At 33.2% G+C, this 14,579-nt stretch overlaps 2 protein-coding genes across 2 annotated transcripts; both read right to left on the bottom strand.

Moving 5' to 3' along the window:
* Positions 1–4,748: 4,748 nt before the first annotated feature.
* Positions 4,749–10,268, bottom strand: LOC131642230 (uncharacterized). The gene is made up of 8 exons (XM_058912502.1): positions 9,767–10,268; positions 9,592–9,678; positions 9,060–9,504; positions 7,997–8,970; positions 6,692–7,912; positions 6,386–6,604; positions 5,420–6,277; positions 4,749–5,326 (listed from the first exon to the last, which is right to left on the bottom strand). Exons 1-8 carry the CDS (start codon positions 10,266–10,268, stop codon positions 4,749–4,751), a joined length of 4,884 nt encoding a protein of 1,627 aa, XP_058768485.1.
* Positions 10,269–11,425: 1,157 nt separating this feature from the next.
* LOC131642229 (replication protein A 70 kDa DNA-binding subunit C-like) lies at positions 11,426–14,214 on the bottom strand. The gene is made up of 11 exons (XM_058912501.1): positions 13,833–14,214; positions 13,469–13,736; positions 13,295–13,385; positions 13,068–13,195; positions 12,911–12,983; positions 12,676–12,823; positions 12,433–12,590; positions 12,223–12,343; positions 11,979–12,149; positions 11,836–11,892; positions 11,426–11,750 (listed from the first exon to the last, which is right to left on the bottom strand). Exons 1-11 carry the CDS (start codon positions 14,160–14,162, stop codon positions 11,577–11,579), a joined length of 1,719 nt encoding a protein of 572 aa, XP_058768484.1. The 5' UTR covers positions 14,163–14,214; the 3' UTR covers positions 11,426–11,576.
* Between the last annotated feature and the right edge of the window lie 365 nt (positions 14,215–14,579).

The raw sequence follows: 14,579 nt of genomic DNA, 5'->3' as shown, positions 1-14,579 counted from the left end.
TTTGGACAGATGCTTTAACATTTAAATGATTATTAGCATGGTTTACTTTAGTTTAATTGGTGTTGTTATTGTAATGTAGCTATGCTTTCAGATTTGTTTAAATTGTGTTTCATGTGTGGGTTAATAGGATCAAAGTGTTAATGATATATAGTATATAAAGTAAAAATAAAGATACCATTACATGAAAGTAGATTCTGTATCAAAATTTGCAGTACAATATAATTGGTAATAATAAAATTGAAGATAAGAAAAGCATGTGAAAGCTTTGTAAATGTATGGTATTTTTTTAAAAACATTAAATGTTTAAGATTATTTATACTTTTTTTAATAGAATATTAAGTGTTTAAAAATATGTATAGTATTTTTAAAAAAATTATTTATTTATTCCTAATACTTACCTAAGTGAAAAAAAACAACTTCAAAATATTTGATCAACAATTTTTGCTCTAACATATATATAATAATTTAAAAAATGATATATTCAAGTATTTATAAAATAATATGTGACTTAATCTCTGGCTCTGATAAAATTTATTTTGCTATTCAATTTGATGAAATTAACTAACAGTTTATTTAAAATATGTATAGTATTTTTAAAAAAATTATTTATTTATTCATAATACTTACCTAAGTGAAAAAAAACAACTTCAAAATATTTGATCAACAATTTTTGCTCTAACATATATATAATAATTTAAAAAATGATATATTCAAGTATTTATAAAATAATATGTGACTTAATCTCTGGCTCTGATTAAATTTATTTTGCTATTCAATTTGATGAAATTAACTAACAGTTTATTTAAAATTAGTGGATAGCATGTAATAATTGGCCATAAAAAATTGATTCTACTATATAGGTATAAAAAAAAAAATTCTTTTCAACTTTTTTGCTGTTTAGAATTCCGGCAAATATGGTAAAGAGTAGGTAATAAAAAACAAACAAAAATAGGATATAAAAAATATAAAAAACAATGCATGGTATGGGTGAAGATAGAAAAAGTATTGTGTGCATGTATATTTGAGGTTAACGGATACTGATAACATGAATGCATTTTTTTAGTTACAAATGCAAAGCGTTGTTCCAAATGTTTATTAATTGATTTGGTTACACCGTGGTTAATAGGGAACAGTTATGATTGGTTAAATAGGTGTCATTTATTGAAAAAGTCTGGGGAAACTGAAGCGTGCAAGGTATAGTCATGATATATTTTGAACTATTCACATCACATCAGTTTTACTGATTTCATTCCTCTTGTTTAGCAAAAAAAAAAAGGCATTTCTTCTCAACATACTAAGAAATGAAGACGGTTAGAGGTGGACGAAAGCCAACGCATGGGTGGATATCAGACGACGATGATGGTGTCATGAGGTCAGAAACATTATTTCCTCCTCTATTTGGGTTGTTTTTATTTTTTCCAGCCCCGATTTATTTAGGGTTTAGGGTTTTTTTTGATTAAATCTGAATGATAAAAATGGTTTTGTGTGAGTTTTAGAAAATGATGTAAATGGAGTATAACCCTTACTATTTCTGAAGTTCCCGTTTCGGAATATTGTGAAAGTCTGACTTATCTTTGTTAGGCTGTTAGTGTTACTCATTATTTTGTAATAGTTTTCGTTATCGTTCCAGATTGTCATCTTATATCTGTTTTCAAGTTCTTAATCTTGAAATTTTAAGCTTATTTAAGTAAGACTTAGGATTATTATTGTTTATTTTTTCCTTCAAAACGTCCTAACGGAGTTACAACTGCTCTTCCAGTGAGGAGACTGCATTGATTGAGATAGAGAAACTCGTGAATGAGGTTGCAGATGGTTCTGAAAAAAAATCTTGTGCCAGGTCTGTTAGAAAAGATAAGACAAAATCAAAGAAATCTGTTACATTTGCAGAAACTTCAAAGAATGCCCCTGTAGTTGTTTCCAATGTCGTCAACACAGCTGTTATTATAAGGGATGTTAAGGTTGAACAAAATGATGTCCCCCTTGTCTCTGGGAATGATAATCAACCAAATAGCAAAACCACTGAGAACTCCAACACTGTTGTTGAGAAAACAGTTGGAAACAAAGCAAGTGTCCTTTGTAAGAGTACAAATATGCAGGCTGAGTGCAGGACTGCCAACAAAAGAGCTGATGCAGATGGGAAAACGAAAAGTACTGTGAAACTTGCACGGAAGGGCAAAAATGTATCAAATGTTAGGATAAGGATGTGGGGGGGAAAGCCGACTTACTGCTGGGATATTGCTATTAAGAATTCAAAAGTAAAGAAGGATAATGTCCAGGTAAGCATGCTCGAAATTTACCTTGTATTTTAATTCTTCACTATGTCAAGTGTTTGATCAATGGAATCTCTGTGTTGTTGCAGCATTTCCCTAAGCAGATAGCATTAGACTGCTTGGCAAGAAATCAGAATGAGGTAACCATTAGAGATTGTGATCTGTATCAACAATTCAAGTGTACTGTGAAGACGGCATATCGTAACGGGGTTCCAAGTCCATCTGAGAAATACATGACCAAAGGCTGGTACGCATACGTGAAGGCCAAAGGGTTCAAGAGAGGTGACAAACTTACCTGTCAATTGGCCCGACATGGTAGTTTCATTTATGTTACGATGAAGAAGAAATGATGGGTCTTGGAAATTTGTGGAAGAACTTGTTAACCATTATGTTTATTAAGTGTTTTCAGTATAAACTCTTCTTCCCTTATGTATGGGGGAATTTAAATGTTTTTGTTGGATGGAATTTTGTTTTGAACTGTGACTGCAGTGTTCCTTAACTCTATGAAAACTCAACTATGTTTTTTGTTTAACTTCTATTGGTTGCATCTTTTTTATAATTCTGCTGTTATGGTATATATAAGTATATTTATATGTTATGGATGACTATTTTGGCACCTAACTTTATTGTGAATCGGTGAATCCATATGTTTGTAAAATCAAAACTATTATTTTGTTAGAATGCTGTCATTTAGAATATGAATTCATTTTTTTCTGTATCTGTTAAGAAAGTGAAAAATATTTCAAAAAAACATAAGTCCATACTCTATTAGATATTTAAATATATGTTATTAATAATAAAAAAAAATAAATGAATTAATTTATTTTGTACTGCGAATAAAAAAGGAAATATATTGAAACATATATAACAAAATTTAAAAAAGTAATGATGTATGGTTTACAATATATATATACATGTTACAAAGTGTAATGATGAATATTATTTTAAATTGTCTTTGGTTTTTATGTCCTATAGAATAAAGGCCCATCAATTTTCACGGCCCAAACTGTAAGTGTATACCTAAGGGCATATATAGGAAGTTTTTGATAAATGATAAAATCTTGCTCTATTATCATTAACACTTTGGAAAATGGTGAAGTGGGGGGTACCATTTGTTCCTTCTCCTTCCAGCAGGTAAGTGTAAAATGCATGCTTAAAGAAAATTTCTTCTTACATAAAAAAATTTCAGACTTCTCTAGTTTTGCATGCACTGAAAAATTGATCTCAATTGGGGATGTATAGTTGATAACTTAGTATTTATTAAAGGTTTTTGTTAGATCTGTTCTAATATGACTGTTGTTCTTAACAACAAAAAAAAAACAATGAATAGTTATATTCGAAAAATTTTGTTATAATTTGTAGAATAATTGTACTGTTGTATATAATGTTTAAGTGATCCGGAAAGAGACTCCCTTGAGTGGGCACGTCAAATCATTAAAGAGTTCGACGAAGAGCAAGATAAAATGTTAAAAAATCTCATAAACCATGGATTTCTTACTGAAGAGGAATGCATTGCTGATTATAGTGGTGAAGTAAAGTGGAGGAAGCATGTCACAGAATCAAACATGCATGGACAAAATGCACTGGTAAATATCTTGAAAAATTTAATGTATTTATGTATATATTTGTAAAGCTCATGTACATATCATGCATGTTGTAAAATCTGCAGAATGTTCCTATGGAAATATCGAAGACGTGCTTTGGAAAGACGCAGAATGCAATAAGGATGGTAGATCTTGTTGATGGAAAAGGATATCAGTGCGAAATTCTTAGGGCCAGAAGGAATGAGTATGAAATACATATTGGGGTTGGATGGTACTCTTTTGCAAGAGAGAAAAAACTTAAATCAGGAGACGTGCTGGAATTCTCAATGATTCCATTTTCAGATCTGATGTTTGTTCGGTTAGTGAACAGGAATTGATGTTGCTGGTATGATTTAATACGAAGGTAATGTGTTGGGTTGGTTGTTTGTTATCTTTATAGTTTGTGTTGGGTTGGATGTTTTTTATTTTTAGACTTTGTGTTGTGAATGGTGTTTGTTTAAGAATATGGAATTTATGTTGACTGCGATTTAGTTTTACCTCTGTTTATTTCTATGAATGATGTTGCAAATGCTATACTGTATGGTAACAAAGTGATTTAGTCTTAAAAAGAATTACAGTTTTATATTGTTTGGTGGAGCTGTTTTATTAAAAAGGGGATCTTTTTATGATGTAATTCTTTTAGAGCATGTTTCTGTTTCTTTATGGCATTTGTTCCTAATGATATATAATTGAAGAATGTGTGAATTGCAAAAAATATATATCCATGAGTTGCATATACTATATATTGCCCATACAAAAAAAAATATTGTGCATCTACGAAAAAATCATAGTATCCTTCAAGATCTTCATTAGAATCTCCAGAACTTTAAATGATTAACGTGCATGGCGTTTAAAATGTCAAAATACTAATTGAATGGAACATTTAATTGTCCAATTATAAATTTTCAAAGACTTCTTTGAAAACGACATTCGTCGTCGCCGACAATGGTTGTTTGTCTTTGTCGTGAATTAAAATCTTTAGACCCTTTTTGCTCTTCACTCTTGATACTGCCACATAAAATTGACCATGACTGAACACGCTTCTTGGCAAATATATACCGACGAAATCTAAAGATTGACCTTGAGATTTGTTGATTGTCATAGCGTAGCATACCATTATAGGAAACTGTCTTCTGGTCATTCGGAAGGGCCATGGTGATTGAGTCGGAGTTATATCCATTCGTGCAATGTATACAATACCACCAATGTTCTTTCCAGAAATAATTTTTGCTTCTATAACATGATCGGCCAATTTGGTAACAATGAGACGTGTTCCATTGCAAAGGCCTTCTGCTTGGTCAATATTCCTGAGCAGCATTATTGGTGTACCGATCTTCAATTTGATTTTATGATTGGGGACACCGGAAGTTTGCAAGGCATTCAAAAACTCTGGAGTTAACACATCAAAAGATTCATTGCCGTCACCGTCTGTTGTATCAACTGAATCCGAGCTTAAATACTCTTTCTCTTGACCTGCGGGTTGACAATGTTATTTGTTGTTGTAAATAATATTGGGCATGAAAAAATAAAATACAAAACGCAATATTATAAAAAAATGTTGATTACCGGGAACAAATTCTAAAATATACTGATTGATTTGATCAACAGTCTCTATGGTTCCAGCTAATATTGCCCTTGACTGTAGAAAATCCACATTATTGTAATTAACGGCAAAATTTGGATAGGTGTATTCAAATATTGCCTGAAGGGGATCATCAAAATTAGAGATCAACAGATCTTTAGGAACGTCGATCTCTGCGTAACCATCATTTGGTTCTGATATCTTCCCATCTCCAACAGTTAAAATCCAATCTGAGAATTGTCTTAACTCTGCGGAACTGGTGGTATTTGCCGACTGCTGTAGTCGCATATTCTTTGTGAGTTTCAAAACCTTGCAGTGATCCCATATGTATGATGAATTGATTGTAGCATGAACTATATCCGAGCGGCTGCCTCTTGGAATCACTGGAAGAATTTGCCTGAAATCACCGCCAAAGACTATTACCTTACCTCCAAATATTTTATTTGATGCTTTGGATCCACCCATGATATCCTTCATAGTTTTATCCAATGCCTCAAAACAAAATTTGTGACACATTGGAGCCTCGTCCCAGATTATCAACTTTGATAGTTTTAGTAGATCACCTCTATCGCTCCCTTTGTTAATGTCGCATGTCGAAGATTCAAGCGTGGGAATCGGAATTTTGAATTTAGAATGCGCCGTCCGGCCACCTGGAAGTAATAGTGAGGCAATCCCAGAAGAAGCAACTGTCAGACATATTTGTTTCTTTGATCTTATATAAGAAGCTAGTGTTCTCCACATATAGGTTTTGCCTGTACCGCCGTAACCATAAAGAAAGAACACGCCTCCATTCTGGTTGTTCACGGCCATCATGATTTTCTTAAATACATCCCTCTGTTCATCTGTTGGTAATTAGGAAATTATTCTTAAACAATCATAAGATACTATGCTATGCTATTGTTAATTTGGTTTTACATTTATAACAGATTTCAAATGGACAGTGAAGAAACCTGTGAGATTCTGATACAGCATGTTAAATTCTTGAAGTTGTTCATCGGGATTGTAGTTCCGCTCTTCGTAAATAAGCTTGTTGCCAAATTCTTCGGGAACATATCCTTGTGGTTTTGGCATCCCAGGAAAGTCGCTCAGGCTCTTACGGTTACGTTGTAGTAACTTTTCTATCTCAATCAAAGTTAGATTGTATATTTCTTGTTCTGACAACCTCAAACCTATTTGACAGAAGTTTGCAAAAGAATTATTTAAAAAATGAAGTTAATGAAGTTTATATCTAATTCATTTTTTCAATAAAATGTTACCTCTGTTGTTGGCAATAGTCTGCTGAGAGTAAAGAATTCCATCAGATAGAAGATCCCTTGTTTTGCTCCACACATGCCTTGGTCTGTTAATGCTACTTGACAACAACATGTGGACAAAAAGCAATCTTAAATAGTGGCCAGAACCCCACTGAAATGCCTCTGAAATAGCAGCTATAAATTCACGATCATCCCCAATAAATCCCATTGCAAAACATGCATCACGGAAAGTATCGTATTTGACGTTGTTAACTATTTTCAGTTCTGAATAATTTCGAGGGCCCTTGACATGTGTAAGCATCATTCTGAGAAAGTACAATTCTCCTGTAGTTGGAGGAACCCAAATTAACCTGCCAATTGTGTAACCCCTCTGCCTGGGTTTCCACTCTCTTTTCTTTTTGACATATACAAACTTTGAAACAAAATTGCTATAAGTTAACTGTTGAGCTTCGGTGTATTTCTGATTAGCTTCAAACCATGCCGTAAACATCGATTCAGTTACGCTTGGTTTATCAAGGACATTGGAAACATTGCTGATGTCAGTATAGTAGACTGAATGTTGACCTTCGCAATGGAAGTGTAATCTCTCCACAGCTGGTCTCCTTCCATGAATGGGGAAACCATAAATCCTCCAGGATGCTTCACTGGGAGAAACATACCTACAGTCAATATACTGCTTGATTTCATCAATATCTTGACGCTCAATAGGACATCCATTTTCATTCATAACAATTGCAGCTGTTATTCGATCATAGCCTTTGTTGATGTATTTAAACAAATATTTTATGGATGTGCTTTGATTGCACCATTCCATATTAATATGAGTTCTGAACTTCAACAACAATTTTGCATTGTAAGGAACAACAAATCTATTGTCAACCTCTATACCATTCCTAATGACAGTGTGACCGTTGTCCCTTCTTCTGTAAACCGGATAACCATCTTGATCGACAACCGTCTCAGCCCGAAAGTCTTTAGGAAAGTATTTGGAACATTTACCATCCTTCATGCATTGCGAAAGCCGGTTTGCGTTTCCGCAAGGTCCGTGTATCATGTGACTTTTTACCAAATTATATAAGTCTCCGTCGGTGTCCTTGTTTGGAATTTCGGCAGATATAATACGGTCAATATCAGCAGGTGTTGGATATTTGCTGGATGGATGTAGAAATATCAAAATATGAGCGTGGGGAAGGCCTCTCTTCTGAAACTCAATTGTGTACATATCTACAACAGAAAAAAAAAGTATGAATAATGATGGTTAAGAATAAAATTAACGTATGATCAGTTTTGAGATGAATCAATACTTACACGCAAGAACTTTGCCCATACAACTTTTTTTAGTCAAATCTGACAGTAACTCATCGAATTTCATCTTAAATACTCTTGCTATGAGGTCAGGCCGATCTGCTGGTGTCAAATTATTAGGAGCAAGTACACGTTTCAATTCCGGCCAGTTTGGATTACACGTAAACGTTATGAATAGATCGGGAAATCCAACATAACTACATATTGCCATTCCATCAAAGTAAAGTTGATCCATGTATCTGCGACTACCAACATAGGACGATGGAAGGACAACTCTTTTCCCTGTGTTTGCACCATCGGTATGTCCATTGGTTCTGATATCTGTGAGATAGTTATACTTTCCAACTCTAAGTTTAGATTGATTTTTTCTTAACCATCGAAGTCTCTCAGATTCCATCATTGTATAACCATCAACCAAAAACTGTTGAAATAACCTTCTTGATCTGATAACTGTTTGGGCCTCATCCTTTCTGGCTTGAATACGAAATGCAAACCACTCTCTAATTGTGAGCCTATTTCTTTTATTTGCTTCCTCCCACGGAACATCCTCATTGTCGGCTACTCCAGTCATTGATTCTGAGTTACGCCGATTGTTGGAATCTTGACTACGGTGTCTAATGTTCGGCCTGTAACCATCTTCGCCATAGGGGAAAAGCAATGGATATTGAAATCCCAAATATGATGTATGATATTCATCTATTCTTTGAAGTTGTCCAGTCTGTTTGTGCATTATTATGTCCCTCTTCTCAGCAGTGTCAACATCACCAACAATTAGAGCAGCAACTTCAGAAACAGTTGGTTGATTATAAATTCTCCCATCGGTGCGCCGCTCGGAAATAAGACGGAGCTTTAGGTCAGAAACATTGCCTTCTGAAAGTATATCCCTTGCCATCTTAAAACTCTGGGCATGAACATTGTGTTGATACAACATAGAAGAGAGTTTTTTCACTATGTCAATATCTATTCCTTCTTTTGTCCTGCAAAGAATGAAAACTAATCAATGGTACATGGTTCATATCGCATAAAACATCGAAAAATAAATACACGAAGGAATTGATAAACATACTTGAATCCGTTTAATCTATGCTGTATTTCATGTTCAGTATCATATATATAGAGTTGTGCAAATCGGGGGTTTTGTCCTGGCAATGGTAACATGCTACCTATACGATGACATGATTGTCCTTGAATTCGGTAATTTGGAGGACCTCTACCATTATTAAAACGGTTGTCCATTTTAGCACCCGGAGACGTAAATGCAAACATCATGTTGAAAAGACGTATTTGTTGTTGAAATAGTTTTGATTCAGGGTTTGTTTGGTCAAACAGCAGTTTCTGTAACACCGGTGGAGGTTCTCTCAATAAAGGAATTTGAACTTTACCATCACCGCAACACATCGTGAACTTAGGACTTAATGTTTGCCGACACTTGGTCTTCCTTTCTAAATACCACATGTTTGCACCACATTTTGGACATTCAAACACTGGATCACCTATGTCGTAAAAATCTCCTAAATGAATGCACAACTAAGTTAACAGATGAAAGGATGTTTAATAATAGAAATGTACTGACAATGATCAAATTATTGTTAAAAAACCTGATGGTAGTGCATTGACTACTACAGCTTGATTGTCCATATCTTCTTCATCTTCGTCCATAACCATGCTGTCATCTGAACTCCAACCTATGGAAAATGATACATGCAAAATAATTAGAAATTTGTTAAGTGTTTAAATTAATCAAGAATGTACATTACCATAAATAAACCATACTCTCAGACGAATCATCATGCATATTTTCCTCTTCGTTGTCATCTCCAAAAAGTTCATTGATTTCAGTAGTATGTAAGGGAGAGTTTTTTGAAGATGTAGAACCACGTTCACCAACAACGTTATCAAATCTATTCTTTAAATTCGTCCCTGTCATATTGATGTTTCTGCATGTAACCACCCTTGGACGTTTTTTATTCAACGAATTTGCAAGATTACTGATCACCGAGGAAGCATGAGTTTTCTGCAAAGTTGTTATAACCGAATTGCTGGAACTTGGAATGTTCTGAGAGATGGTAGAAAATGGAATTCTTGCATGAGCATTATCATGACTACTAATTGGGGTAGTTTTGCCTACATTCTCCTTCTGCAGTCCATTGTACTTCTTTGCTCTCTTGGATTGAAGTTGACGTTTACGATGAAGTCTTGCTTCTGCTGATCTTTTTTTGCTTAACACACTGCTAAACCATTTATCTTCAAGAGCCTTTTGATTCAGACCATCCATATTTCTGGTTTTTTAGTTTGATTATACAGATTTTCAGAGAAATACTTGATGGGAACATAAGGTCATATATATGTAGGTTTAAGTTATATGGATATGTAATAATTACAGTAGGAGTAGATATTATCAATGATGCCTTTGTTTGGTCCTTTACTTTCATCTGCACGCTTAGCATAGTCATAAATTAATCTCTTTCAAGGCCAATTTAGTTTTGATATTGTAATGATTATCATTATACTTTATTACACGTTAAGTGTCATTAAACATCCAATGCATGATAGAAAAGCAATGATAATAGTTTATGTGTGAAACAAACTTAACTTGTGTAGTTTCCCAAAGCATGTCATAACTGAAATGAGTGAGTAAGTGTCTATAGTGCAAAAATGGAGTTCTTGAAAATATTTCATGAATAAATAAAAACTATTATAAGTTTAGTCTAAGAAATAATGGAATAGCAAAAGTTATATTGGTTGATATGCATAACTGTTTTTGAATATATTAATAGGATCATGATTTAGTAATTCATAAAATATTTAAAAAGAACCCTAAATATGCAAGATCAAAACATGTTTATAACTAAATTTGCATAATTTAGTTATTATGATTTTGTAAATAAAATATATAGATTCTTACCTGCAGCATATATTACAATCATATTATGTAAACTAATATGATTAAGTAAAAGTATAATTGGATTGTGCAAAAATGTATAAATGTATAACATCTATGTTGTCTACATATATATTGGTTGATGTGCATGTGCATAACTGTTTTTGATTATATTAATAGGATCATGATTTAGTAATTCATAAAATATTTAAAAAGAACCCTAAATATGCAAGATCAAAACATGTTTCAAACTAAACTTGTATAAATTAGTTATTATGATTTTGTAAATAAAATATATAGATTCTTACCTGCAGCATATATTACAATCATATTATGTAAACTAATATGATTAAGTAAAAGTATAATTGGATTGTGCAAAAATGTATAAATGTATAACATCTAAGATATATTTTTGAATGAATACAACCCACAATTATGTCATAAAACTAAATCCAGAATATAACATTGATTAAAATTGAACAAAATAATTCCATGGCAATCTCGAAATTGAAATAAAATGCTTGAATACAGATAGTACATGTTGTCCAAGAGTGAAAGCTTTGTTGGTAGAAAATGCAGTACCACAAAGTAAATAAAACAATACATCCCTTAAATTTAACAACCAAAAAACATTAACCACAGGATTATAAGTTCCAACAGTTTTGTGATGGCATGCATAAAATAAAAAAGTTGATGAAGTCTTCAAGCATTTGCCTCAATCTTCACTTTTTTGGGTGGCTTGGTTCCTGAATATTGTGTAAGTCCTAAAAGCTGACAATCAGATTCTTCAGCATCAACACCATGAGAAACACTCTTTGATGGGGTATTGGCCAAACTCTTGTCAGGATCATTTTCTCCAAATGCAGATAAGGACTCCTGATCATGTAGTAAACAGATTTATTAAAATATGTAAGAAAATACATGTTTTGCATGAAAACAGTGCAAGTAACAAATAACATACAATGGAAGTATCAACATGATCAGCAACAGCATTTGGAATGGCAGGAAGACTATGAGCCTGTATTACAAAATAGGATATTATTAATATGCTATGGATTTCAAATAATTTAAGATATTCAAGCAGATTACTATAAACTGAAAAACCTCATCAGCAATATAATCCTTTTGAATTTGACTAACAAATTCTTCATCATAAGAAAACTTCCAAACAGATGTTTGCCCAAAGGTTGGCTGAACTTTAGCTCTCAAAGCCATTTTCTTATCCAACAACATGTCAAGCTCGTCAGGATAAACCATGGGATCATCTTCACCATTCTAAAGTTGAAAAAAAAAATGTTAGAAATCATATATTATACTATTTTACAAAAAAAATAGATTATTAACATACCTCTAACATTGATTTATGCATGCTATCAGCAGATTGTCCTATGATCTGCTCACATTCGGCATCCCAAAATACAAACCGAAACTTTGATTCACCGTCATAAACATATATATCAACTTTGTACCTATTACATAAATACATACAGGTTTAATTGAGTGATGTTAGACAAAAAGGATTCAAAGGTCATAAAAAGAAATATTTACAAAAAACAACCTTGGTATAGGTTTGTGAACATTTTCGCCACACACACACTGGTATGGATTGTTCAAATCAGTAGCTTTCACAGAGCACTTTGTGCATCCATAGTAAAACCAACCATGCTTGGATACATAAAATTTCGTGGTAGTTCCAACAGTAACACATAACATGTCCTAAAAAATAAAAATAAAGCATTACAGATAGATATAGATACTTGTTAACAACTTGAAAAATCATTTACGAATTTAAGAGTCATACTTGTTTGATTTTGCAGAATTGACCCAAAGGAATGCACTTTGCCTTATGAACAAATTTTTCAAGTGTTGTAAACTGGGATCCACCAGACCAAAGAGACATGGATTTGGCAGATTGCGATGGCTTTTGGGATTGTTCATTTGCAGGCAACCTAGGAATATTATAATAAATCCATGATATAATTTGGAATCAAAATGAAAAAACTAATTGAAAACAAAAGACTGCCTAATGTAAATACTTTGACAAAAACTCAGAAATCTCCTGGATGTCTTCGTTGATTAGCAGCTTTGAACCACTCCATGCATTGGATACTGATTGAAGAAAAAAAAAAGATTACAACATAGTTGAAAAAATGTGATAAGGCAACAGCAGAAAAAAATAAAATAAAAGCAAACCCTGAGAATCCTTGATCATTGCATGGGTTAGTATGATGACGATAGCACCCGTGTTTGTTGGATCATTATAATATTCCAAAAACTTAATACCATAGCTCTCCCATAAGGTGCAGTTAATGATGTCGCCGCTGAAATTTTAAACAAATAACTGGGTTAAGAAAGATCTACTTTGAATCATAATAATCGAAAAATACATACTGAAAGAGGATTAATGGTAACAAATGTACCTCAAATCTTTGATACTGAGGGCCACAAATGTCTTCTTTCCTGGAGTGTTTGATTGCATATTGTTTATCTCATGTACAACGCCTATAATATCTGCAAAAGAGATCAAGTATGGCAAATGTTATAAGTAAATGGATCCTTATAAGAATAAAAGGGTGCTTAATATTTTTTTCTACCTTCAAGCCTGTTAAGATGACATTTTCCAGCATTGATTTCGCAAAACTTTTTGAAATAATACTTCAGAGGAGGCATATTTTGTAAATCCATTTGTTTCATGGTCGTACCACCAAGGAACACGAATTTCTTTGAATGGTCACACAGCTTCCACTGGAAATCGTTATCAAATACAGTCCCGTTGTTGATTATGCAAGTCATATTCTCTTGAATTCTTGGTTTCCACTTATCTGTATGATCAGCCCTAATCAAAACTTGAATTCGATCACCCTAACAACATATGTATTGTAAACTATGGTTAATCGCAGTCATTGCATTGCTAATAATGAAAAAATGGAACATTAAACGAAAACGAATTTCTTATACCGCAGCATCCATGATAACCATCTCCAGATGTTCAGCACCCTTACTGTTAACAACGCTCCATACATCAATAATTCGAACAGCCAGTCTCCATGTTTCCTTCCTGTCGCTGATGTCTCTTATGCAGTCAAATTTACGACTCATATTCTGCAGAAATGGAAAAATAGACAGATTAAAACAATAGCCGTTTAGAGTAACAACTAAAAGTGTGGCATGGAAGGAGATGTATCGCAATCCATACATGAAAAATAAAAAGCTAATATTGATGGGCGAAAGCAGAAGAGGAAGATAAGCCAAATGTAGGGTTTGGGGCTTGAAATGAAAAGCCATCATATATATAGAAGGATGATAGAAGAAGTGAAATTTTCTTGAGCCTGCAAATGACAGAAAGCGTGCAAATGGTTTTGCTCTATTCCATGCAGCGTTGCACAACCCTCTACAAAAGCATGAGAGATATATTAATTATGGAAAAGATTTTGGACAACTGAAAAGTAATGCAATGATTATGGGATACATATTTTTAATTAAATTAATTAAGGTTTATGCAATTACCGCTGTGTCCCCGATTGTGACCCTCAAATTGAAAGATTAAAGGGATATTGAGAGAATTTCATATGTATGTTACTTTATTATATTAAAAGTAGATGTATTTATAAATGTTCATTTCACAAAACTTTTCATAATTGTTCAATAAATAAAATGGTACAACTTCTATATCAATCACAAAAAGTTGGGTTGAGTATTTCCAAC

Source organism: Vicia villosa, unplaced genomic scaffold (assembly GCF_029867415.1).
Source record: "Vicia villosa cultivar HV-30 ecotype Madison, WI unplaced genomic scaffold, Vvil1.0 ctg.004673F_1_1, whole genome shotgun sequence".
NCBI classification, from domain to species: Eukaryota; Viridiplantae; Streptophyta; class Magnoliopsida; order Fabales; family Fabaceae; genus Vicia; species Vicia villosa.
This window is presented reverse-complemented; position numbering and strand designations above follow the sequence as displayed.